The sequence below is a fragment of the Pelophylax lessonae genome (genome assembly GCF_965119305.1).
Source record: "Pelophylax lessonae genome assembly, chromosome: 1".
In the NCBI taxonomy this organism is placed as follows: domain Eukaryota; kingdom Metazoa; phylum Chordata; class Amphibia; order Anura; family Ranidae; genus Pelophylax; species Pelophylax lessonae.
The window spans coordinates 588,506,355-588,531,677 of NC_138768.1; the positions used below are offsets into that span (position 1 = coordinate 588,506,355).

Genomic DNA, 25,323 nt, shown 5'->3' on the forward strand with positions numbered 1-25,323 from the left:
AAGTGAAACAATAAAAATGAGAAATTCCTTTTAAATATCGTGTCGGGGGGTTCCCTAATGTGCCTGCAAAGTGGAGCATATGTGCGATGTATGGATCTTGCTGCAGCAATACTGGCATTTCTAAAGGAAAAAATGTAATTCAAACTTGCTCATGGCTGTAATGTTTTGTCGGCTCCCGGCAATACAGATAAAGAAACATGAAAAAAACAGCGTAGGGTCCCCCTCCCAGTCCATACCAGGCCCTTCAGGTCTGGTATGGATTTTAAAGGGTATTCCACGCCAACATTTTTTTAAAAAATGGCATGGCCGCCCCCCCCCCCCCAAAATATATACTGAACACTTATCTGAGCATGCGGGCCAGGATGCATACCAGGCCGCTTGCCCTCAACATGGAGAGAGTGCTTTGGGGGTCCTAATTACCTGCCCAATCTCTATTGTCACACACTATACACGATTGCCATGTAAGCAGCAGACTTATATAGTGTGGGGCGTGGACATTATTGGCTAAATGCCTTTGGCCAATGATGGCTGTGACAGGACATTGTGATGTGATTGGCCAAAGCATACAGGTCAGGTGCATGCTTTGTCAAATCACAAGCACTTAATGCACTGCAGTCACGCAGTGCATTATGGAGCGCTTATCGGCGGGCAAACTTGCCGCCGAGCGCCCCGGGTGTTCATGTGTTCAGCAAACACACGAACACTCGTTCAAATCAAAGTTAGGTTCGACTTGAACATCAAGCCCATCTCTAGTTAAGAAGATCAGGAGCTGTCTGTTAAACGAAACAGAAAATGGGATTTTTGACTTACCGTAAAATCCATATCTCTGATGTACATCGACGGACACAGCACCCACCTCTCTGTGGACTTGTAATTCTTCTGACACTGCTTGTAGCAAAACTGAGTACCTGTAGCAGAGAGAGGGATTATACCTCCTGGAACTGCCTGTAGGAATAGCCAGACTTTTTTTCTGCCTAGTGTCCTACTCCTTTAGGGGGGCAGTATAACCCAATGGTTAAGAAGATCAGGAGCTGTATCCGTCAATGAACATCAGAGAAATTGATTTTACGTTAAGTCAAAAATCCCTTTTTTTTTCTGTACCTCTACAAGGCAAGTAGTTACAATCAATGTCCAAGCTTGATAAATGGCTTGCACTTATTGGGTCTTGTATGACCAAACTTAGAAATGTTAATCATTAAGCATTCTTCTTCTGAGAGTGAAAGGGTTGACTTTTTCCTGCTTTAAAAACAAGTATGGTAATTTTCTTTGAGAATTTTATGTGAGCTTTCTCTTTTGGCTTTCTTACTTCTCATTCTTTCTTTTTCATTAGAAAGGCTTTGTTTGAGAATCCTTTGGAGAGTCTGCCAAAATGTGCACCCTTTCCACCTGCAACTATAAGGACCCTAAATGTCAGTAGTCAAGTAGCTACAATATCTAAAACTGCATCAGTTTACATGAGGTTAGCATTTTTAATGTGAATTTTCCACATAATGTTGAACGTTTTATCCAATTTTGTATGCTTCTAATACACCGCTTAATGTGGTATTCTTACCCCTCTTGGCCTCACAATGATTTGTTTACACATTGGTACCTTTTTACTCTACTGATGCCCAATTATTGATTTGGGTAGATCACAACAAAAATCTGTTTAAAGTATGTTTCCACCTTTGCAGTCACATGTGAAAAAAAAACACTATATATTTACAATGTGTGTTCCCATTCAAAAAGCATACCTAAAAATAATTACAGCAATCTTTTTAGTAGTTCCTTTGTGGCAGGCTTTTGAAAGGTGCACAACTTGGAACTACATATTAGTAGGAGAAGTGTGAAAAAACACAACAAATTTAAGGTTTATTGATGCAGTGGGCTAAACGGGTAACAATGTGGTCTGTAGCAGATGATGGTAGATGCTATAACTGGCTAACCTGCACCTAGAAGTTTTTCATCTGTAATAGTTTGAACACTACAACTACTAAATTTGGCTAGTAAAGTTCAGTATGTGGTAATAGGGATGCTTGTTCAGTAATGAACATGGTCATTACCTATTATGTAAAGTTGACATGTATTTAAATATTTCTAATGCTTAAAAACTGAAGGTCTGCTACAATAGTGCCTTGTACCATACCGGAGAATACCTTTCTGGAGAATGAAAAAGGTGCAAACAATGGTCTTAAGGAAAAATGCAGCGTTGCTACTCAGACATTTGAAGATCTGTCACCATCAGGGGTTACCTCTCCATCACTTACAGAGCAGCCTGTTATTATGGCTTCTGCCTCTTCACAAACATTCAGGTATTTTACATACAGTAATTCAGTCTTTGCAGCTACAATGTCATTTTTTTTTTTTTTCCTGTTTACAAAAATGTGGGAATAGTGATACTCTTCTTAATGCCCTCTTGTGGACCTTGTGATGGAAGCACAGAGAGCTGGGCAGTAAACTTCTTTCCGTGTCTGTATGGTGATGCTCTCTGCATTGCCTTGCAAGAAGACAAGGAAACACTAGTGGGGTCTACTTGTATCTAGGACGCATGAACACTAGAGCTGCAAAATCAAAAACTTTTGTGCAAGTCAAGAACAACTACGCATTATAAATTCAAATGACCTCTAGACAAATTGAAATGCACAGTGACCACACCATGTAGTGAAAACATAAAGAAATATTAAACTTACAGTCAGAGACTAACAAGAATAACAAAATCTACAGTTGAGGATGTACTGTAAATGCACTGAAAGACATGCCCATAAGGCAACTATCAGACCCCAAATACAAATCATGCAGATCCTTCCCATCTTACTAATATTTATATACATATTTGTTATATACTTATTTGTTTTGTTATATTTGTTCCAGCTCTTCATTCTATCTATGTAGCCCGGACATTTTGGGGCTTTATGTAATGTAATAATATGTATTTATGATTGCTGTACCACATTTTATTCTTACATTTCCTATTGTTGTCAACATAAACCCAATAAAATTATATTTGTTACCTTTTACATGGTTTGGAAGTGTGAAAATAATTTCCTTTGTTAGTATATGTGGCACATTTAAACCCCCAGGCCTGATGCTTGGACTGCACCCTTTCTGTGTGTAGACCAGCACATGCCTCCACTCCCTACATACAATTTTTGTTCTTTTTGGGGGAGGTGCCAATAGACGATTATTTAAATAACCACTGTGTCCCCCACCACAATTCCTTACTAATATTTATATACAAAGCTAAGTCATGTATAAACAAGACAGCCCCCCTCTGAAGTTTAAACAAATATGCACCATATTGGAGAGAGACTAGGTCCCAAAAAAGAAAAACCACAAAAGTGAATATAATGTGAATATACAACATAAAAAACAGTATAATAAAAAAAAATACACAGAATTAATATTACTAATCTTGTAACTATCGGCGGAGAAAAAAAGGAATAACAATTTATGAATACAAATAACTGCCCAAGTTATTTGTATTGTACATTGCTGTCATATACCTCTATTAGATTGCATGTTTTTTGGTGTGTTTTCTGAAAGAACACCAAAGGCTCTGCATGCTGCATCTTTGGTGAGCTTTCAGAAAATGCATGTTCTAATTGAAGTCTAGGGGACAAGGTAACCCCCATGAAAACAGTGGGAACACTGGGCCGTAAGACTATTCTCAATTTTATATTCAATTTTGGCTTAATACAATTCTGGACTAAATTTTCTAGTGTGGCTGTCTTGTTACCTTACATATTATTTAACACATCAGGAAGGCTAGATTTTCCTACAAATTAACCATGATCAATGTGATATCAAAATCAGCAATATAGGTGGTCAGGATCAGGCTGTTTACACTTCCACATAACATGGGTAAGGTATTTATACTTTTCAGATACTTTACAAAGCTGAGTGGTCAATCTAGAGTATATTGTTAAATGGTTTATTTTCATGAAGGTCATCATTACCCACTCATATATATCAGCTTGCAATGTCCTATATTTTCTTTGCAAGAGATCGGAGGGTACTTTAAAAATCTATACCTCATCTATACTACAGTCCCAACCAAGCTGGACATTTACAGCTGGAGGGCCACCATTTTGACACCCATCATTTGTTAATTGAGCATCTAGTATGAATGCAGCCAATTCCCTCTGAATACTAGTTCATGTCAGACGTCCCAACGGTGGGTATACTATGTCTAAGGTTTGGGATATTGCACTTATAGGGGTATTCCTATTGAAATTCAATAACTTGCATATACCAATACTTATTTGCAGAAAAAACATGTGATAATCATAGTAGTCAAATATGGGATGTTTTCTGATTTTTTTTTTTTTTTTTTTTTTTTAATAGCTGGTAAAGTATTTAAAAAATAAAATTCAAATGGTTGCGCCACAATTCAGATAGAACAGTAAGAATAATTATTTGGTATTGCCACAGTTTAATTGCATTCATTTTCTAGTCTTGTTCAGTAACATCACCTTTCAGTGTTTATTCTTTTGTTTCATGCTCTTTCCTTTTGGTTAGGCATGTGAGCGCAGGCACATCTGCAGAACAATTTCCTGTCATTCAAGAATCATCATTATATACACAATCTTCTTTGACTCAGGCAAGGTACAAATCAACAGTGTTTTTTTCCGGTTGCAACAAAAGCTAAACATTCATGATGTAAGCTCATGTAGTAAATGGCTGACTCTACATAAAGCTAGAGCCAATGAATTGCATGAATGGATGAATGGCAGATTTTTTTGACTCTCAATTCGTTTAGTGTTGGTTACACATGTGATCAGTTGTGATCAATGCTGTTTATTTCCTATAGCTAGTTGTCCAGGCTTGCTGGTAAAGGAATATTGAAATATAAATTTTTTTATTGATTTGTGTATTGAAGATATGTGCTTTAGGGCTGTTATTTTTTTGTTGATCAGGTGTGGACACTTTACTACATACATACTTGGTTTGCATTAGTAACTAACAAGTAGTGAAGCAGGAAAATGTAGGACAGCAAGCCCCATCGGTATGCATGGGAGAACATGTTAATCCATGACAATTAATGTTTCTCATTTTCAGACTGCACTGTATAACTGACCCAGGGAGGTTGACCTTCGGAAGATTTAACCCCACACCCCCCCCCCCCCACCCACCTTCATGACAAGGCCATTTTTTTTGCAATACGGCATTACTGATCTACTTTAACTGACAATTGCGCGGTCAAGAAATAAAATGTATGTAATTTGTTTTTCCACAAATAGCGCTTTCTTTTGCTGGTATTTGATCACTGCGTTTTTGTTTAAGACTGACATTTTTGGGGGGGAATAAAAACATTTTTACTTCCTGCTATAAAACATATCCAATAATAAAAAAAAAAAATAAATCTAATTTCTTCATAAATTTAGGCCAGGTTAGGTTTTTGGTAAAAAAAAAAAAAAAAAAATTCCCAATAAACGCATATTAAAGAGGTTGTAAACCCGTACAAAGTTTTTTTTTTTTGGTAACCTGTAAGAGAAACACAATGAGCTAGTATGCATCGCATACTAGCTCGTTATGCAATACTTACCTTAGAACGAGCCCCCGCCGTGCAGCCCGCTTACCTGTATGACGGGCGACATGTCCAGTCGCCCGTCTTCCGGGTTCGCGGCATCCGGCCATCTGATTGGCCGAAGCCGAAGTGACGTCACTCCCGCGCACGCGCGCGGGAGCCAACAGTCACGGCACGGGACTCTGAAGAAACGGCACCAGCGGCCGTTCCTTCAGAGCACATGTGCCAGTGACGTCACTGGATGCATGTAAGGTAAATATCTCCTAAACGGTACATGTTTAGGAGATATTTACAGTACCTATAGGTAAGCCTTATCATAGGCTTACCTATAGGTAAAAGTGTCCGAAGAGGGTTTACTTCCTCTTTAATTGGTTTACGCAAACCTTATAGCATCTACAAACTATGGGATATATTCATAGAATGTTTATTTTATACTGTTAATGGAGACAATCAGCGACTTATAGCGGGACTGCGATATTGCGGCGGACAATCGGTCACTGACACTTTTGACACTTTGCAGGAACCAGTGACACTAATACAGTGATCAGTGCTAAAAGTATACCCTTTCACTGTACTAATGATACTGGATGGGAATGGGGTTAATCATCTAGACACTCAAAGGGTTAACTGTGTGCCTAGCCAGTGTTTTTTTATGTACTGTGTTAGGTGCTTTTATTAAGGCAAGGGATGGATTTTGTTCCCTGCTTTGCAGGAACACACAATCCATTCCTTTCCCCCTGTTAGAACTGAGATCTGCCTTGTTTACGTAGGCAGATCTCAGTTCTGTGTGTACTATTGGCGATCTTGGGAGTAATTACAGCAGAAGCAGCATACCGGCGGCTGCCATCTAGCTGCAAGTAAAGCTGCTATGGGGCAGACGGCAAGTGGTTTAACAGGTCCTCTTTTAAATCCTAAGTTCACTTTTTTTTTTTTTACCCTATGTACCAATATACCATTAATGCCTTACCTCCGCCTTTAGCGCCTTTTATAGCAAAGTCCCTTATAATTTCCTGGTATCTGTCCTGCAGGATGGGAAAGCTGTTAGGCCCCTTTCACATGGGGTGGATCCGATTTGACAGACTCCACTTGCTCAGCGGGGATCATTCTGCTGATCCCATTGAGCAGGCGGAAGACAGGTCCGTCTCCACTCACTGTGCAGAGATGGACCTGTCAAAGTCCCACTGTCCTCTATGGGGAGATTGGAGGAAAACGTACAGCCTGTCCGTTTTCATCCAATCTGACCCGCTGGACGGATGGCGAAAGTAGCGCCATATGTCTGTTTTAAGCAAATCTTTTCGGATTTGAAGCCAGGCAAGTGTCAACGGACATTTCCCCTGACATCTGCCTCCCCATAGAGGACAATGAGTGGCCTGATCGAGCCAGCTTGAAAAACGGACAGATGGATCCGATCGTGTTAAAGGGGCCTTAGAGTGAGGATGTTTTTTAGCAGCTGACCTCATTAAAACACACAATGCACCTGCCCAGGAGATTACACCCTCCCATCTCTGTAGTTACATGCTCTCCAGTGCAGTCATTTTAATGTCCTTCTCGGTTGATGGATCGCTTTCTATCTTTCCTTCTCCCTGCATAGATCATTCATTGTGTGATCACATAACACCTTTTGTGAAGCAGATCTGTAGTATTAAAAACAGAAGTGTGTTTCTGGATGCCTGTAAAGCTCACCATACATTGTACAATTTCCTGTAGATCTACCATCAAATATGTAGTGCAAGGACCTGCCTAATTGGATATAGAGTGATTGGATAGATATGTATGTCCTCTAAAGGATATTGTACACAGATTGTAAAATGTACTACAAATGCCACAAAACGTGCAATAAAAACTATGCAAACTGCAACTCACCACAATGCCTCATGAGCTACTTTTCTGCATGTAGGGCAGCCAGTTAGAAACAATGGGTTGTCCTATGAGTATTGCAGGAAAAAACATGCCACTATGCTAGTTGTGAATGGGCCCTCACTGTGTTTACAGCCTCCCCCCTCCCTGCTCACTGAGCTGGATTACAAGAACAATGACAGCTGAGTGTCACCCCCCCCCCCCCCCATGTACTTGCATAAATCTGCCCATATACTATGGCCACTCAGTACAATTTCCTATAGATATGCCAAAACTTTGGAACAGGAGAACCCACCTAAACAGTATATTCAATTTGTAACAAATCAGGCAGGCCCTTGTACTACTTAGTTGTTAGTACCTGAAAGGTAAAACCTCTATTCTGTAATGCAGTGCACGATGGGGTTAAAGTTTCTTGAATTGGCACATAATGCTACAGGAAGCCAGGGCTCAGAATGCATTTTTTACTATTTTGAACAGAGAGGTGCAGATTCAAAGCTGCCATGAACTGGGTAAGTGAGAATCATGACATAAATAAATTGGGCAGAAAAGATATTAGAAAAGGCTTCTATTTACTATGAAAAGTGACATTCTGCCTGAAAAGGTGAACCTAGCCTTTAAAATGTACTATAAATGAGGCCCAATTATTTTTTTTTTTTATATAAATGCATATGTCCAGCAGATGTTTCAGAATAGAAACACAGGAGTGCCTACTGCTAATTGTTTTTGAAAGTCCAGACTCTTGGGTTACTATTTTCTGAATCAATAACTGAGAACCAGGAAGCCAGTGAAGTAAGTGTTCTGATGTCTTTGACTTTCTAATTAGTACAGTACTTTTAAAAATAAGTTGTCAGGCATCAAAGATTAGATGTAAGTTAGTGGATAAATACATTTTACTGCAATGGTTCACACCCATGCAGGTGCAGCCATGGAAACATGCAAAGGAACATGCACATTCAAAAAGAAAAAAAAAGGGAAAAGCCTCCAGGTGTACCATATGGCCTAATGAACACTGGGCATTTTTTCCAACTCTTCTGAATGCCTTTATCTTGTCAGGAGAAAAATAGCATCAAAAATACACCTAAAACTTTTTGTAAACTTGTTTAGACTCGTTTAGGCACATTAAGTGCTTGGCCAGTGAATACGAGGCCTTAAGATTCTATGACCTTGCCACTACTGTCAGGTTAAAGTGACTGAGAGCCAAGTACATAGACTCCCAGCCACTAGTCAGTGAATTTGGCTGTGATTGTCTTACAAAGCATTGCTACCTAAGCATGGGTTTACCATAAACAGTTGCTTCAATTTTGACTTTATCTGTCAAAAGGCAGACTGCTTCTTTGTGCCAAAGAATTTTGTGAATTTAATCAATTTATCACTTAAAGCCTTCTGACTAGAATCACTGTGGTCTCAAAGGCACAAAATAGTCATGGCAAGGGGTGGGCTCAGGTGTGTTGGAAATGTAGTACCATCCCACCTGAGCTATCCCTACAGGAAGCCCACCAAGCAAAGGCAGTGCGGCATTTAATGCCCTGCAGCTGCACATACACACGCTGCCTATGATTGGCAGTGTGCAGTGACGGCTTCCTGACAGGATTGCTCAGGCAGGTTGGGACTACGATCCGAACACACCTGAACCCATCCCTAGTCTTGACTATGAATGGGTTAGAAAATCAAGAAAGATAGATTACTATGGTAACAGGATTTGGACGGTAATAGTATTAAGTTTGTCATCTTTTCTCAATTTAATGTCCAATGTACTTAACTTTTTTTTTTTTTTTTTATCTAATTACTTTTCTTGTATCAGTGTGCATGTAAAGAAAAACATAATAGAAAACCCTCTGGACAGACTACCAAAAGCTGCCCCCTGCCCTCCCCCAGTTCATGTTACTGTTCCAGTTCAAAATTCCAAGAGCAAATCCAGTGCAGTGGCTGCAGTGACTGCTATTGTGGGTGCACAGGCCAGGTATTGAAACGCTTGTGATCTGCTTGCACGTGACCTGCAACACTTGTACCTAAGCACCTTTTTAAAACACATTGTTTTGCAGTGTCTAATTATATATTTAATACTATTTGATAGATAAATGAGAACTTTTACTAAACCACAATTAAATACACACAGATAAACATATTTGTCACAATTATGTGGTTTTATATCTTCAGTATGTGCACCATACACTCAGAAATATTATCGGCTTGATTTTGGGGGGGGGTGTAAAAAAAACCTCGACTATTTGTATTTGTTGTCTTGCATAAAGAAAATGTCAACTCCTTTTATTTCTACTCCTCATTTTCTTGCTTTCTTAGACTGTCTGGTCCCTTTGTCTATCGCTCTCTCTTGGATGCTCTTCTTATAGAACCTATCATTAAACCACCTTTTCCAAATTCAAAGCCAGCAAGAAGGTCCACTGGTGTGCTTACCAGTGAACAATCTGTGAGGTGAGATACTATTATGGTAAATAATCTATAGCCTAACCGCTTTGATGTCGGTGTGCTTTGGTGAAAAAATACATTTTACCATTTAGATAAGGGGCATCACAATGGTACTCCACATTGCTATTCCTGTGTTTGTGTTTTTTTTTTTGGGGGGGGGGGGGCATGGATCCAAACCTAAATATGTGGTGCAACACTAATTATTATAGTTCCTACAAAACTCTATGGGAATCTGCTACGCAAGTACAATCTAGAGACACTGAAGATTTGTGACATAGGTTGTAAACAAGCTCTTAGAGGCTGCAATCATCGAATGAAGGTGAGTATGCATCTTGGCAGCATGTGTTCAATTAGGTCAGGAAAGTGGAGCAAAAAGGAAAGTGTGCTTTTGTTTTGAGTGCACTTATCCTTTAACAGAAAAATGTGAAATTTACAGATGAGCTGTCTATCTTTTACCCTACTGAACATTTTGACTTGCAGTTTTCACTGAAAGTTCTGTTTTATCTGTTTTATTTCTTCATATGCTCTGTTTTATATGGCTTTGTTTTTGATGGTTTACAAACAGCATATCATATATTTGACCACCTTTATTAGAACTCATGTTCTTGCAGTGTTCATAATATTTTGTTGCTAGATTTTGTGTGATTTTAGAGTTTTGCATGCATCATTTTCTATGGTAATGCATTTGTATGCTTTCGGTGTATGCATTTTTAATATTCATAAATGACTTGACTATGCGATTACTTTCCTGGTATGTTAAATCAAGAGGCAAAACTTTTTTGTTTGGATAGAATGGCGAGGGGTTTAACACCTGTCAGGACTTTATTGCTCACTATCAGGTTGATTTATTAAAGGCAACTAGACTGCACTTTTGCAAGGGCAGTTGCGCCAGAGCTTAGTAAATGAGGCAGAGCTCTGCTGACATCTATCATCCAACCATGGCAAAGCAAAAATTCTGTTTTTTTTTTTTATTATTTTAATTCCCTTGCATGTGATTTGGGTGTTCTTTGTAAAGTTAGGCTTTACCTAATTTACTAAACTATGGAGCAACTGCACTTGCAAAAGTGCATAGTCTATTTCCCTTTAGTAAATGAATGACCCTATGTCTCTGCTGCGATGATTCGTTCCCACTATTTGTTCTAGTGATGACTGCCACGGTAGCTGAAAGTGAGGGTAAGTTTTGAGTTCTCACAAGAACCAGAACAGGAATAGAGGAAATTTTTCAGAGGTGACTCTTTTTGGGGGGGGGGGGGGTTCTAATTTTAAGAGATTTCCTCTTACTTCCTGTTGTGTCTGCAGGACAAATTGTCGCAGTACATTTCCTTAAAGTGACACAGATGTGTCATTGCCTGAGAGCACTGATTGGGAGGCGGTCGGCAGACCTTTTGCATTCATGCGCCATCAACAAAAAGCTGCTGAATGGCCGGATTCAGTTGGACCGGCTGCAGTACACATGGGCCGAATGTCCGCCGGTTTCCATTGAACCACCCAATGTCATCCGACATTCGGCCTGTGTGTACTATGCTTAAGAACAGTCTTAATATGTACAGTACCTTTTAAAGGAGAAGTTCACTTTTAGAAAAAAATAAAAAATAAATACACATTTTTTTTTGCAGGTAAAAAAATGTGCATTTATTTTTTGAGCCTGTAAAGCATTGCACCAGCGATCACCAGATCACTGGTGCCATGCAAGACTCCAGCAAATCTCCCAGTACATCCTGTACAGGCAAGAAGATCCAATCTGACGGGAAGAGCTCCACAGCACCTTGGTAGTTAAGTAAAAACAAAAAGTTGACAGCTGCAAAATTCACAGGACACTGTAAATAAGTGACGCGGCCACGTTTTTTTTTAAATTGTGACAGCTAGTGGGGGGGGGGGAATATCCCTGCTAGCTGAGATCGGGGAGGTGCGAGAGGCGGTAAATTTGTAACATGTTACACCCTGAATATGGGTGTTACATGTTATGAATGGTGAACTTATCCTTTTACTAGTTTTTACTATAGTCAATAGAGAAACATTTGGTCTCTTAATAAATTGACGTGGTAATTCGCCCAAAACAGTTTTTAGTGGATATGGTTGGTTTCAATCAATCGCTAGCTTCTCTGAGAACCCAGCAGACAGATCTTTGTTATGGATCCTGCTTGAGACCACTTTTGCTTGGATATGACTAATTTTGCTTGCGCTCATGTCAAAGTGATACTATGACTATGTACACTGAGTCAGTAACTTTAAGGTCTTGAATGGAATTATTAAAACTGAAATGTAATTTCTGTTTTTATTGTTTTACCTCATATAGTGATTCATTATTAACCCATGTATATCTTTTATCTTATTTACAGTGATCCACTGGAAACTAAACCAGTTGCTGCCTATTCTGCTGAACCAGCTAAGAATATGCCAAGTTCATACAAGTCTGGACCAGCTGCATACAAACCCAGTGGTCCTGCAAGCAATGCCAAGCCAGCAGGCTGGCAACCAGGTAAATATGTCTATGTAATATTTTACAAGTGGCATTGAAAGTGTGATTCTCTTCAAATATGGTCAGAGGTGAAATTTATCTTCATTCAGTTTTAATTCTGCATCTGTCTGTCCTCCCTTACATGCTTAGGCTGTCTAGATAATTCTGGAGGTCATTGTTCTAGTTCTGTAAAGAATCCCTAGGTTTGTAGAACAGTAATGCTGAGCACATCAGAACTAGGGGTTTTTACTAGTGCTAGATTACTTTCAACAACCAGACAATTTGATAGCCAAATATTACCTAGCTATGTGTAATGTGCAGCTGTCTCTCAGAACTGAAATTCAATCTACCTACACCCGCTCAATTATTTGTGATTGATACGAAATAGTTGTTTTCATAAAAAAAATATATATTTTATTGCAGTCCAAAATATCATGCAATTAAAATTTTTTTACTGATCTAAATGCAGTCTATTGTTTTCAATATACCTGTACATAAATGTGTGTAAAAATGTGCTGCATATATAGATGAGTGCAAAAAAAAAGAAATTTGCAAAATGGTCACTTCAAGAGGTAAACGCATTAAATTTTGGCCAGGAATACTGATGTTCTAACATCAGTACCATGTGCAAGGACCCTTACTGTGTGGTGTCACTGGGCAGTTTGCATTTCTGTGACATTTCCCTACAGTAGATAGTGACTGGAAAGTTCTGAATTCTGAATACAGGATGACATATTTTAAAATGTAGAGGTTACCTTGCCCGTAGTTTTACATTACTATTTTTACAGTATGCACGCAGCATGTACGTGAACATTTTTTTAAACTTGGAAGTGTGAATAAAAATGCCTACTGTATAATTAAAATATTGTGTTTTCTCTTGCACTGCTTTTACATTATGATTGCTGTTAGTGTGCAATAATTCTGTTTGCCTCTAGGTGGTACCATGTTACTTTGAAATGGTTCTGTCTGAAACATTTTTCTTATTGAGAATCAAATCCTGCAAAAAACTGTATCGATAAATCAAAAAAGGGGCACTCGATCCATTACTGGTTTATCATAGCTACCTTTTGGCAAAGACATGATAGGTAGATGAGAATAGGTCTTATTCTCAGGTTTAATGATTTCTGAAATGTTCTTTCATTATATATGTATACTATGTTGTTGAGCTGGCTAGCTTTACAAGCTTTTTTTCTTAATCGTACATTACAGGACATAACTCGGGTATATTGGGATACGCTGCTGCCTTCAGGAGATTGGACAATAACAAAACAAAGCTGAAAGGACAGCCCAGTATATCCTCTCCCATTCGCAGTATGCCTGGGTTTTTTGCTAGTGTTTTAGGAAAATGGACATCTTCTCGCCTTGTCCATGTACCTATGGTGCAAAGTCTTTAGTCAGCTATAGAGTGCCTTAGAGGTCCAAGGATTTGTTGCACCCACTCATGGATGCCTCGCCCTGAAGAATCCTGGGGGTGAATGCCAGCTGGAGGGGTGAAGAGGTGTTAGGATGGGGTATGTCTCCTGTAACCTGCCTGCATCTCTGACCTGATTAGTGGGGACCATAAGGCTTTTCTCTTATGGAAGCGTTGGTGGGATTATTTTGCTCACTTGCTGAGCCTCCTAATGAGTTGACTCCGGAGTTCTAGCTGGTAATGCTGCAGAAATTTTGTTTCAGATCTGATGCTGGCTAAGACACCTTTGGTTGCTGACCAGTACCAGGAGGGCATCTCTGTGCCAGATTTCATTCTTGGCTGGGTGCTCTTACTGTGTCTCTGTGGCTCCTTTCCTGAGGGTCACACATGCATGTGCTATTTCTAAAGTACACATTGACTGGTACAACCTTTCCCACCACCCCTTCAATCCACCTGCACCTCTGATCCTTTAAGACTGTACTTGGGCTACCCTACTGCCTCCAACGACGAGTCACAGGGGGCATTAACCCTTCCTGCTTCTGTGGTATTATTGTGAGTACCCCTTGTAGGAATCCCTCACATGTATTCTTAGTATAGGGGTTCACAATTGCAAGGGCAACATTCCTATGATCCTTGCCAGCATACGTTCCTCTGATAATTCCTGGGGGGTCCTCAGTATACCTTGTAAAAGATCTGATAGGTACAGTACAGAGATGCGCGTGCACACACACACACACACACACTGTATATAAAAAAAACTCAGAAGTTTATCAGAGAAAATGGCGTGAACAAAAGATTGAACATATGAACAAATAACATCCTTATGGTTCAATAGGATTACTGTATAAAGTAACTAGCAAATACATTAACGCTTAATACAGTATGAGGCTATACAATTAATTATTAGATAGCTTAAGATTTTCAATGCCATATGATTCATGTTGAAAAAACATTAAATTGCTATTGTTGTAGCCAAAACATTTTATGTAGAGTAGGAGTTCTCAGGTGAGCGATGTAAAGTATAAGAGGTTGTAAGGAAAAGCGGAAGCGTGAAATGCAGAGCAAGGTATGAAATATAGAATTTTAAGGGAATCGCAAAGCCATTAGAGAAGTAAAAGACATAATGTGTTATCAGCCCTCAGATGCTGATTTCGGAACGGTTTTCAGAGTCAAGCAATAACTGTAGAGGAATGTCCGACCATGTTGTATTGGTTAGAGTATTTAAATGCAACCCATGCTCTCCACATTTTATTAACTTTTTCTATGTTGTCATGTGCTATGGCCCTTGTCTCTTCCATAGTATAGAGGTTTTCCATAGCTCTGAGCCATTCTATAAGTGTTGGAGCTTGTGTTGACTTCTAGTGTCTTGAAATCAAAGATTTAGCTGCAGTAAATATTTGTCTGGTTAAGCAGTTTTTATATTTTTTAAGTGAGCAATTGGAGACATGCAACAGACATCATGCTGCGGATAGATCAATTGTAGTTTCTGTTATTTGCTTTGTCAAATTTATAACATCCTGCCAGAAATTTTGAATAATTGGGCATTCCCACCAAATGTGTATCATTATGCCCTTCTCTTAGCGTCAGGGTACCATTGCTGTATTTTTTCTTGTGTGTTGTACCAATGTGTGAGAAGTTTGATTGAGGTCTCTTGCAAACATGTGTTGATAGAACATTCATGGGCAAATATACAAGCCTGTAACCATTGTTTATCAGTGAATGTGATGTTCAGAGCTTTTTCCCAGAGTGATTTATATCTGTTAGATGCCTTAATGTCATGTCGGCGGATTGCAACCATGAATATATCAGGGAAATGGTTCTACCAATCCTAGAGCCTTCCAGGCATATTTTATCCAGTGGGGTTAAGTTCCTGCTGAAGTTTGGGTATTTGAATGTGGCATGTATATAGCTGTGAAGCGGTCGATTATCTCCAAAATGTCAAATCCGGATTGCCCTGTTCCCCTTTTAATGTGTTGTGAAGTTTCAGTTTGCCCTAATGCATGCAATGTGTAACCAGAAGAGGTTTAGGGGCCTGGGTTAGGGCTAGTGTTGTCAGGCCCGGTGTGAAGTCTGGATTTTCACCTATCAGTGTCAGTGGACCTGGTGATGAGGATATTGCTGTATTTCGCATGACTTTCTGGAATATCTTTAGCGTAGCCCCAATTAAAGGATGATTTTTCAGTGCAGGTGGGCAGGATTCCCAGAGAATCCAGGGTGAGTGGGTCACTGGCGTTATGTCTATTTTATTTTCCAAAATGACCCAGTCTTTGTCATTAAAGTTGCAATTCCAATCTATGATTCTAGTGATATGGGATGCGTAGTAGTAGTTTTTGAAATTGGGGAAGCCCATTCCCCCTGTTTGTTTGTCATGAGTGAGGATGCGTGGTTGATGCGTGAGGTCCATAAGAATTTCATTAGCTTTGCTTGTAAGGTGTGGAAGAATCTAGTTGGGATAGATATTGGTATGGTTTGGAACAGGTAAAGGATCCTAGGTAGGATTGTCCTCTTTATTATTGCCGCTCTGCCGAACTATGAACAATATTTCAGTGTCTAGCTGTCCAAATCTTTGTTTATGTTTTGGAGCAAAGGGATGAAGTTTGTGGAATACGTGCAATTTGTGCTGGTATCGTGTAAAGTTTCAGTTTTGAGGGTAAGCTTGAGCGCCTCGGATTTTTTGTAGTTGATTTTGAAATTTGACACGTAGCTGTAATGCTTGAACTCATTGCAAAGGTTAGGCATAGCGATATGAGGTTGTGTGATCAAAAACCACGAGTCATCCGCGTAAGCGGCGACTTGTACATGCTGTTGCCTACCCGAAATCCATGTATTGATATTGAGTTGTTTATTGTTCTGATCAGAGGTTCCAGTGTTATAATGAATAGTAAAGGTAATAATGAGCAACCCTGCCTCGTGCCATTATGAATGTGTACGGAGTAAAAAAGGGTGCCATTGATTTTCAATTTTGTCTTGGGATTTTGATAGAGTGGCTATCCAGGTGTTCATATTTGGATTTAGACCAATGTGAGTGCATGTTACAAATAGGAAGTCCCAGGAAACATGATCAAAAGCTTTTTCAGCATCAGTGGATAAAAGCATACTTTCAAAATTATCAGTGCGTGCCCTGTGGATCAGATTAAAAAGCCTTGGTCACATTGTCCCTAGGCTCTCTGCCCGGCATGAACCCCACCTGTTCATGGTGGTCCTATTATTTTGTGTAGTAGTGGGCATAACCTATTGGCTAGCATTTTGGCAAACCGCTTAAGGTCAAGGTTAAATAACGAAAATGGTCTGTAGCTGTTGCACTGGTCTGTAGCTGTTGCTCTCTGATTTGTCTTTTAATAGGTTTAGGAATTAAGGTAATATGAGCCTTTAAAAATTCTTCTGGTATTGGTTGGGGATCTTTTAGATGATTAAGAGTTTTCAAAAGATGGGGTGTCAGGAGAGTGGTGTATGTTTTGTAGTAATGGGTGGTAAAGCTGTCTTATCCTGGGCTTTTCCAAGGGTTGAGCGAGTTGATGGCAGTGAAAAGTTCTGGTTCAGTGAACGGGAGCTCTCGTTGTTGGTTGTCATTTTTTCAGAGAGTGGGTGGGGTGCTATTAGATAAATAGTCTTGTATTACATTCAGGCTAGAGCCTACTAAATCTGCAGGTTGATGAGATTGTGGTAAATTATATACAAGAAAACCTTGGATTGCGAGCATAATTCGTTCCGGAAACGTGCTTGTAATCCAAAGCGCTCTTATATCAAAGCGAATTTCCCCATAAGAAATAATGGAAACTCAGATGATTCGTTCCACATCCATTTATTCATAAGTCCTTCAGTTTATAGTCCATATAAAAAGATTATAGCATTGCGATAGGTTGTGTAACCATAAAATGTCCATCCAAAAATAGCTGCTTCCATAAGGGGATTAGAAGCAAAATCCAGCAGGAGCTACAGAGTATCAAAGAGAAGAGAGGCGCCTCTAAGTGTGGCAATATTATTCCATTTAATGAAGGTACAACATTTAGCAACTCACATGGTTGATGAATAAAACAGGCACATCTAAGTATGCAGGCATCATGGGTAAAGCTGTCCACATAGACTATCTTCTGCACCGCCGGCTGCCAGTTTGTAATCCTGACCGGGAAGACCACCCTGCAGTAAAGCGATCTAAAAGCGAGGGGGGCAGCATGGAAGGGATGACGTAGATGTCGGTGCGGAGGATGGTCTATGTGGACAGCTATACCCCGGATACCTGCATCCTTAGATGTGCCTGTTCCGATCATCAACCATGTGAGTTGCTAAATGTTGTACCTTCATTAAATTTAACCATATTGCTACACTTAGACGCCTCTCTTCTCTTTTATACTTCGCTGTGACTTGAGGCTACTTGTATATCAAGACATCGCTTGTATATCAAGTCAAAATTTATTAGAAAATTTTGCTTGTCTTGCAAAGCGCTCTTAGTGCCGTTTCACACTTCCGCGTGTGCGGCGATCGCATGTAATATCGGAGCGCACTGCTCCTTCATTACATGCGATCGGATGTGCAGTGCGAATTCAGCCATACACTTTGTATGGCTAAATTCGCACTGCACCCGCACAAAAGTCGCACATGAGGCATTTTTTCAGCCGCATCAGGATCGGATCGCACAGTGGTTCACACTTGTGCGATCCGATCCTGTGCGTACTGTCAGATCGCACTGCGATATGCGATCAAACTGGGGGTGTCGTTAACATTTCATTGACACCCCCAGCGTATCGCATATGGCAGTGTGAACTGCCAGATGTGCGTTTGCAATGCGGGAACAGGCTGCGAATTCACAGCCTTCCCGCATCGCACAAGTGTGACCCGGCACTCAAACCAAGTTACACTCAAACCAAGGTTTTACTGTATATATGTATACAGTAATAGTTATGAAATGTCTGAGCTATTTTGGTGGTGTCATGGGTCAGTTGTCCATTCATAGTTTTTATTTGATGAATATTGGTATTTAGGTGGGAGTCCTTTAGAGCCCGTTCCAGAAATTTACTAGATTTATCGCTATGTTCGTAATAGAACCCTTTTTGCTTTTAAGTCTAGCAGTGTTTGCAAAGCTTTATGTAGGTTTTGCAATTCAGTAGATGTATGGATTAGTAAAGATTGTTTATGTTGATTTTCGAGAATTCTAATTTTATGCACAAGGTCATTGACCTCTTTTTTTTGTTTCCTTTTTTCTTTCGGCCCTCATACTAATCAATTTCCCACTAACCACACATTTGTGTGCCAGCCATATTGTCATAGGGGTAAGTTCTAAGTTTGTCTGCTACGTTTGCCGCAAAATACGACTGTAAAACTTCTGCTAATCTATGTTGTCTTATGCTATTGGTCAATATAGATGGGTTCAGTCTCCAATTGCCTCTTTTATTGTGGAGTAAAGGTGGACGTAGGGATAGTGATGTGGGAGCGTGGTCTGAGGAAGTTCTTATACCTATTTGGGCACCTGACCTAAGTGGTAGATCCCTTTGGGTAACAAAAATGTTATCAATTCTGGTATATTTGTTATGTAGTAAAGAGAAATGTGTGTAATCCCCATCTGTGGGATTGATTGTTCTCCATGTGTCAACTAGTGTGAGTTCTGCATCTTTGCTTTTCTTTACTGTTCTGTGGTGGAAGAGCTTTTAAAGAAATATGTTCTCGCCATAGTATGAACCCAGTTTTAATGAAAAAGGAATGCCTACCAGATGGCGGTCCTCTGAGTGCATGTGTATTGTAAAGAAATGCCACATCCTAACATTAGAGCTGAAAAAATTGATAAGAAAACTTGGACTTTATCGGCACAAATGTTTAAAAAAATTGACATTTATTATTGTAAAGTTTAAAAACATAGCCTGTATGGCAACAATATGCCGGCAATTCTGTAAATGACAAAAAGCAACAAAAAAAAAGAAAAAGCAAACGGAGCACAAATAATTAATATAAGGTCCTATAAATCAGTGGTCCTCAACCCTGGTCCTCAGGGCCCACTAACAGGCCAGGTTTGCAAGATAACTGAAATACATCCCAGCTGATATAGTTTGCTGCTCAATGATTGCAGTACTCTAGTCTGCATCTCCCCAAGGTAATACCTAAAATCTGGCCTGTTAGTGGGCACTGAGGACCGGAGTTGAGGACCACTGCTATAAATGGTTTGCAAAGTGATGTGTTCGAATCAGACAAGGAAAAGAAGGTGATGTTTAGTTCAGAAAAGGTAAAAGCATCCATAAGTCAGGTCTTGCCTAGCACCGACTCCTGTTGGTCCTAATCACCCCCCCGTGGATGGGGAATCACCACCATACTGGGGGTCTGTGAATCAGCCCCATTTGTATGGGTCCTGGGAGGTGCCTCTTCCACATTGTGGTGACATCAAACGCCCCAGCCGGTCCACTGCGCATATGGGGTGGCTGCTCCGCACATGCGTGAGATTGCCCCCATCATCACACAGAACGAAGCCACTAACCTCGAGCGTCAGGGAAGTGGGGCGTGTGCAAGGGGCTGAGAACAGCTGCTCAAAGCAACAATACCTAAGACGCCGCAGACCTAGTTCGGCCCAGGCTTTCCGGCCGCACATTGTTCCAAAGATTGGGGTCTCCCATAGCACGGCACCATCCGTTGAGGTCTGTTGGGACAATATATAGGAACTAAATAGTTTTTAGATGTCTCGACAACATTACAAATTTGTACATACAAACGAACATACAGATTACATAAGCTCTGTCAGGCTTCCCCAGCATGTACACAAGGGTTATTAGCCAGACGTAGAAATGATAAAAAAAAAAATTTCTCTATCGTTCATTGACAGACGCAGCTCTCTCTGATTCATATCAGTAGGGTAATACTGCCCCCTACAGGAGTAGGACACTAGGCAGAAAAAAGTTCTGGCTACGCCATTGGGCAATCCCGGAGGGTACACCCTCTCTCTTCCTGCATAGGATGCCAGTTTTTTTTTTAATCTTTTTATTAAATTTTTTTTATAACCAACAAGTCATACAAAACAATAATCATAATATCAAAATCTATGATCTGGAGTAAATAAAGAGAAAAAAAAAAAAAGAGGGAAAGTATAATTTCTCAATATCTTATATTAATATAGGCTGGTCCGATTTGATTAGTTTTTGTTTTTTTGCTATTACTATAAGGGGTAGGTATTTCCGTGTATATCCTAGAATTATTAGTCCGTCACCACTATATACCTCTATATAGATAAATAAGGCCTTCGTGTAAACAGAGAATAAGTCCATTAATCAATTTAAGGAAAAGAGTGTTTGTTTTGTTCAGATCTACGGATCACTTATTTTTAATTTTCCCAGAGTTTGTTCTATTTCTGCCTTTTTAAATACCAGTCCGTGTATCTAAAAGGTTACATAAAATGTATTTCCTGACAGACTCCATGGCAGCATACGTATCGGGTTTGGCCCCGCCTCCAAACCTACCCATAGGACCTCACTCCCATAAATCTTTGCTCCTGTTCAGCACACGTGTTCTTTTTTTGTCCTCCAAAGGATTACCTGATATCCTACCTGAAGATGGATTCCGGGTGATGGATGGCTCTACCAGTCGGGTATGGAGCTCTCCAATAAGCCCCAGCTGCTGCGGGGTATGGAGTAGGGGCGAAGATGTAGCAGCCTTGGCCAAAAAGCCCAGCTGCTGCGGGTGGCCGGTACCCTTGAAGAGATAAGTCCGGTGTGCATCCATCCCTGGTGGTCTGCGGTTCGTGAGTACACTCCATGGCAGCTATTTTATATGCTTATATTGCCTTGTTTATATATGTGTCTCTTACCTGGTCTTTCCTGCCTTCCCTGGTGGCTAGTGGTCCGGGGCCGGTCAGCGGTTCACTTCCTGACCGGCCGCCGGTGCGGTACGCTACTGCGCATGTGCGGCGCCTCGAGAACGAGGCTTGGCTCTCGCGCGTGCGCAGTAGGAGCGCGGCGCATGCGCAGTGAGTTGGCGTCGGTGGCGATCGCTGATGACGTCACCAGGCGCCATATTTAAACCCCAGAACTGTCAGCAGTGTTGTGTTTATACACACTGCTGATACTGGGTGTTCTATACTCCGCATCTGATCGGTTTTTGGACGCCTGCTGTTCGCTGCCGCTCTGCCTGCTAACCTCTGGTTCTTGGTGAGTACTGGCCCCAGTTTGGGAGCGCCCCCCCCCCCCCCTCCTCTTTTGCTGGTTTTCTGACATTGCTGTCCGGCTCATTCTTGTAGGTCAGCATCAGAATGGAAGCTACTTTGCCCTCCGGTGGTCAGCCCGCCCCTAACAGGTATTTGGGGCTTCTTGGTGGGGCTGTGGGTTATAGGGGGTGGGGGTAGGAACTCAAGTGTTCCTAGCTTCCTGTCTGTTTTTTCTGTTTTTTTCTCTTGTTCACAGCCCTCCTCGTTCAGAGACTAGGCACTCTTCTCAAAGAAGTGAAAGGCGCTCGAGCTCTCGCCACCGGCACTCTACAGGAAAGTCCCGTTCGGGCTCACATCATCAAAAATCATCTACTTCAGCCAGCCACGCACGGAGACCTGACAAAGCAGGTTGCAGAGGCTGTGGCGCTAGTGTCCCGGAGAGGAAGCTTTTCTGTGATAGATGTTTCTCCCAGGCTGCGGGAGAAAGGGATACTTCCGATCAGCGCATTGAGGCTTTGGTCAAGAGAGTGGTTAAGGACTCTTTGGCAGAGTTGGGTGTCAGTCGTTCTCAAGACACTGCAACGGCTTCCCCAAGCCCCTCCCCTGTAGCACTACAGGTACAGGAAGATTTCGAGTCGGCCCACACAAGCCATCAGTCGATGCTCTTGTCAGGTAGCGACTCTGAAGATGAGGATCCCTGCTTGGGTTTTGAATATACCTTGGTGCCTTCCCTGGTTAAAGCGGTCAGAGAGACCTTAAATTGGGAAGAGTCAGCTGTTCCCCCTCCCAAGCAGAAGAAGTACTTTAAACAGCTCAATAAGGAGCGTGTTAATTTTCCCTTCCTGGGAGAGTTGGGTGAAATCATCTTGGAGGAGTGGAAAAAGGTGGAACGAAAGAATTCCTTAGTATCCAAGATGGCTAAACTTTACCCCTTCAAAGAGGATGATGTGAAACATCTTGAGTCTCCTCCCCTAGTTGACGCAGCAGTCATGAGACTGGTCAAGCACGTGACCCTTCCCTTAGAGGATACGGTCTCATTTAAAGACCCGTTGGACCGAAGGATGGACTCTGATTTGAAGAGAATCTACCTTACAGCAGGTATGGCCTGTAAGCCAGTCCTGGCTTTAGCTGCTCTATCCAAAGCCATGGAGTCTTGGGCTGATGTGGTAGACGAATCGGTCAGATCGGTTTCGGAGGAGGTGGCCAGAAGCGCTCCAATCCAGGAGCTTAGGCTGGGCGCGTCGTTCCTTGGGGAGGCTTCCATAGACTTGATCCGTCTATTGGCAAGAGTTATGCTGTCCTCGGTCACAGCTAAGAGAGCTCTTTGGCTCCGCCCTTGGGTGGCGGATCCGGCATCAAAGCAAGTTTGGTGCCGTATTCCCTTTGAGGGGTCCTCCCTTTTCGGGAATAAACTTGACGAGGCCATAACCCGGGCTACAGGCGGTAAGTCTGGGTTTCTTCCCCAGGATCGGCGCCAGTTCAACGTCAAGAAAGGACAGCCTACCAGAAAATTTGTGCCTGACCGGGCCAGGGAAGCTCGTTCTTATAGACCTGGTCGGGAGTTCAACCGGAACTGGAGATCCAGACAGTCTTCCAGGAAGACGACAAAGAACGTCTCCTCTGGGGACCGTGAGCCCACTAAGTCCTTTTGAAGGTGGGCCCGCTCAGACATGTCGGGTGGGTGCGCGTCTACGCTCCTTCCGACATGTCTGGGCGGCTTCGATTCAGGACCCCTGGGCCGTCAGGACGGTGTCTTCAGGCCACAAGTGGGTCTTCAAGGAGAGGCCAGGCTCAAGGTTCCTGCCTACTGCCATACCATGCCTAGAAGAAAGGCGTCAGATTTTGTTTTCTTACGTCGAAGCTCTCATTGCTCAAGGGGCTGTCATCTCCGTTCCAGAGTCCGAGCGAGGCCAAGGAATATATTCTCCGCTCTTTCTGGTCCAAAAGAAGAACGGATCATGGAGACCAGTAATAGATTTGACCTTCTTGAACAAATTCATAAAAAAAGAAAGGTTCAAAATGGAGACCCTGTTGTCCATACAGCAGTCAGTCCAGCCGGCAGATTGGATGGTGTCAATCGACTTGAAAGACGCCTACTTTCATGTCCCTGTGGACGAAGATTTTCAAAGGTTTCTCCGGTTCGAAGTGGGAGGATTACATCTTCAGTTTATCTGTCTCCCATTCGGGCTCTCAACATCTCCACGGACCTTTTCAAAAATCTTATTGGCCGTGGTAGCCCTACTGAGATTGAAAGGTATCCGTCTTCACCACTATTTGGACGATCTACTCCTGTTGTCCCAAGACAGAGACCAACTATTAGTTCATCTGGAGCAGGTCGTGTCCACTCTCCAGAAGTTTGGTTGGTTACTCAACAAGGAGAAGAGTCACCTGATTCCAACTCAGTCCCTGATCTACTTGGGCGCTCTGTTCGACACAGAGAAGGCGACTATCTCTCTTCCAGAGGAAAAGATAGGGACTCTTCGAGACAGGATTCGCTTTGCCCTCTCATCCTCTCATCTTCAGGCACGTCAATGCCTGAAGGTGATCGGGACTATGGTCGCAGTAGTCCCCATGGTGAAGTGGGCCCTGTGGAGGATGAGACCCTTTCAGAAGGGATTCCTTCAGCAATGGGATACGTGGCATCTGGATCAACGCATCTTCTTAACCCCTTCAATGAGAGCGAGTCTCCCCTGGTGGTTATGCAGAGACCACCTGCTGAACTGCCACTCTCTGAAGCCAGCTCCGTGGGTAGTGGTTACCTCGGACGCCAGCAACATAGGCTGGGGTGCCCACTGTCTGTCGGAGGTGGCACAGGGCAGGTGGGAGTTTTCCACTCGAGGAATAGTATCCAACATACTAGAACTCCGAGCAGCATTCCAAGCTCTTCGAGCATTTGCTCACCTGACAAAAGACCAACCTGTCATGCTGCGCCTGGACAACACCTCAGCAGTGGCATACATCAGGAAACAAGGGGGTACACGCAGCTGGTCCCTATTGAGGGAAGTGGAGCCGATTATGTCCTGGGCACAGAAAAATCTCTCGAATCTTTCAGCGGTTTATGTTCCAGGAGTCCAGAATGTCAAAGCAGACTTCTTGTCCAGAGTGGATCTGGACAACAACGAATGGTCCCTTCACAAGGAAACGTTCAACTGGATCCTAACATTGGGGCTTTCTCCAGAGGTAGACCTCTTCGCCTCCCCCTGCAATCACAAACTGCCGAAGTACTACTCAAGATTCAGAGATCCACAAGCATCAGGGATAGATGCACTCTCGGATCAGTGGAGATTCCACAGGGCATACGCCTTCCCACCAATTCCGATTGTGTTGCAGTTCCTTCGGAGACTCAGGTCGGAGCCAGTGGAGGTAGTGGCGGTGATTCCCTTCTGGCCGAACAGGCCATGGTTTCCCCTTCTGACGCTACTCAGTGTCCAAGACCCAATCCCGCTACCCTTCAGACCGGATCTGTTGTCCCAGGGGTCTGTACTCCATCCGTGCCCAGACCGTTTACATCTCAGGGTCTGGATGTTGAGAGGAGGAGGTTACAGGCT

The 25,323-nt window shown here is 42.0% G+C and overlaps 2 protein-coding genes across 2 annotated transcripts in view; both read left to right on the plus strand.

Annotated features, from left to right (window-relative positions):
* Positions 1-10,384, plus strand: part of LOC309544533 (uncharacterized protein) — a gene marked incomplete at its 3' end in the record, with an annotated part of 40,342 nt that extends 29,958 nt beyond the window's left edge. The window contains exons 4-10 of the mRNA XM_082243433.1: positions 1,331-1,459; positions 2,097-2,291; positions 4,498-4,584; positions 9,165-9,323; positions 9,665-9,768; positions 10,000-10,109; positions 10,208-10,384. Of these exons, the coding sequence (XP_082099559.1) occupies positions 1,331-1,459; positions 2,097-2,291; positions 4,498-4,584; positions 9,165-9,323; positions 9,665-9,768; positions 10,000-10,109; positions 10,208-10,384 (961 nt within the window). The remainder of the gene's footprint in view (positions 1-1,330; positions 1,460-2,096; positions 2,292-4,497; positions 4,585-9,164; positions 9,324-9,664; positions 9,769-9,999; positions 10,110-10,207) is intronic.
* The window catches only part of LOC309544253 (PDZ and LIM domain protein 5-like), a 318,724-nt gene that overhangs the window by 209,507 nt on the left and 83,894 nt on the right, over positions 1-25,323 (plus strand). Inside the window, exon 7 of the mRNA XM_082243155.1 lies at positions 12,130-12,269. Within this exon, the coding sequence (XP_082099281.1) occupies positions 12,130-12,269 (140 nt within the window). The remainder of the gene's footprint in view (positions 1-12,129; positions 12,270-25,323) is intronic.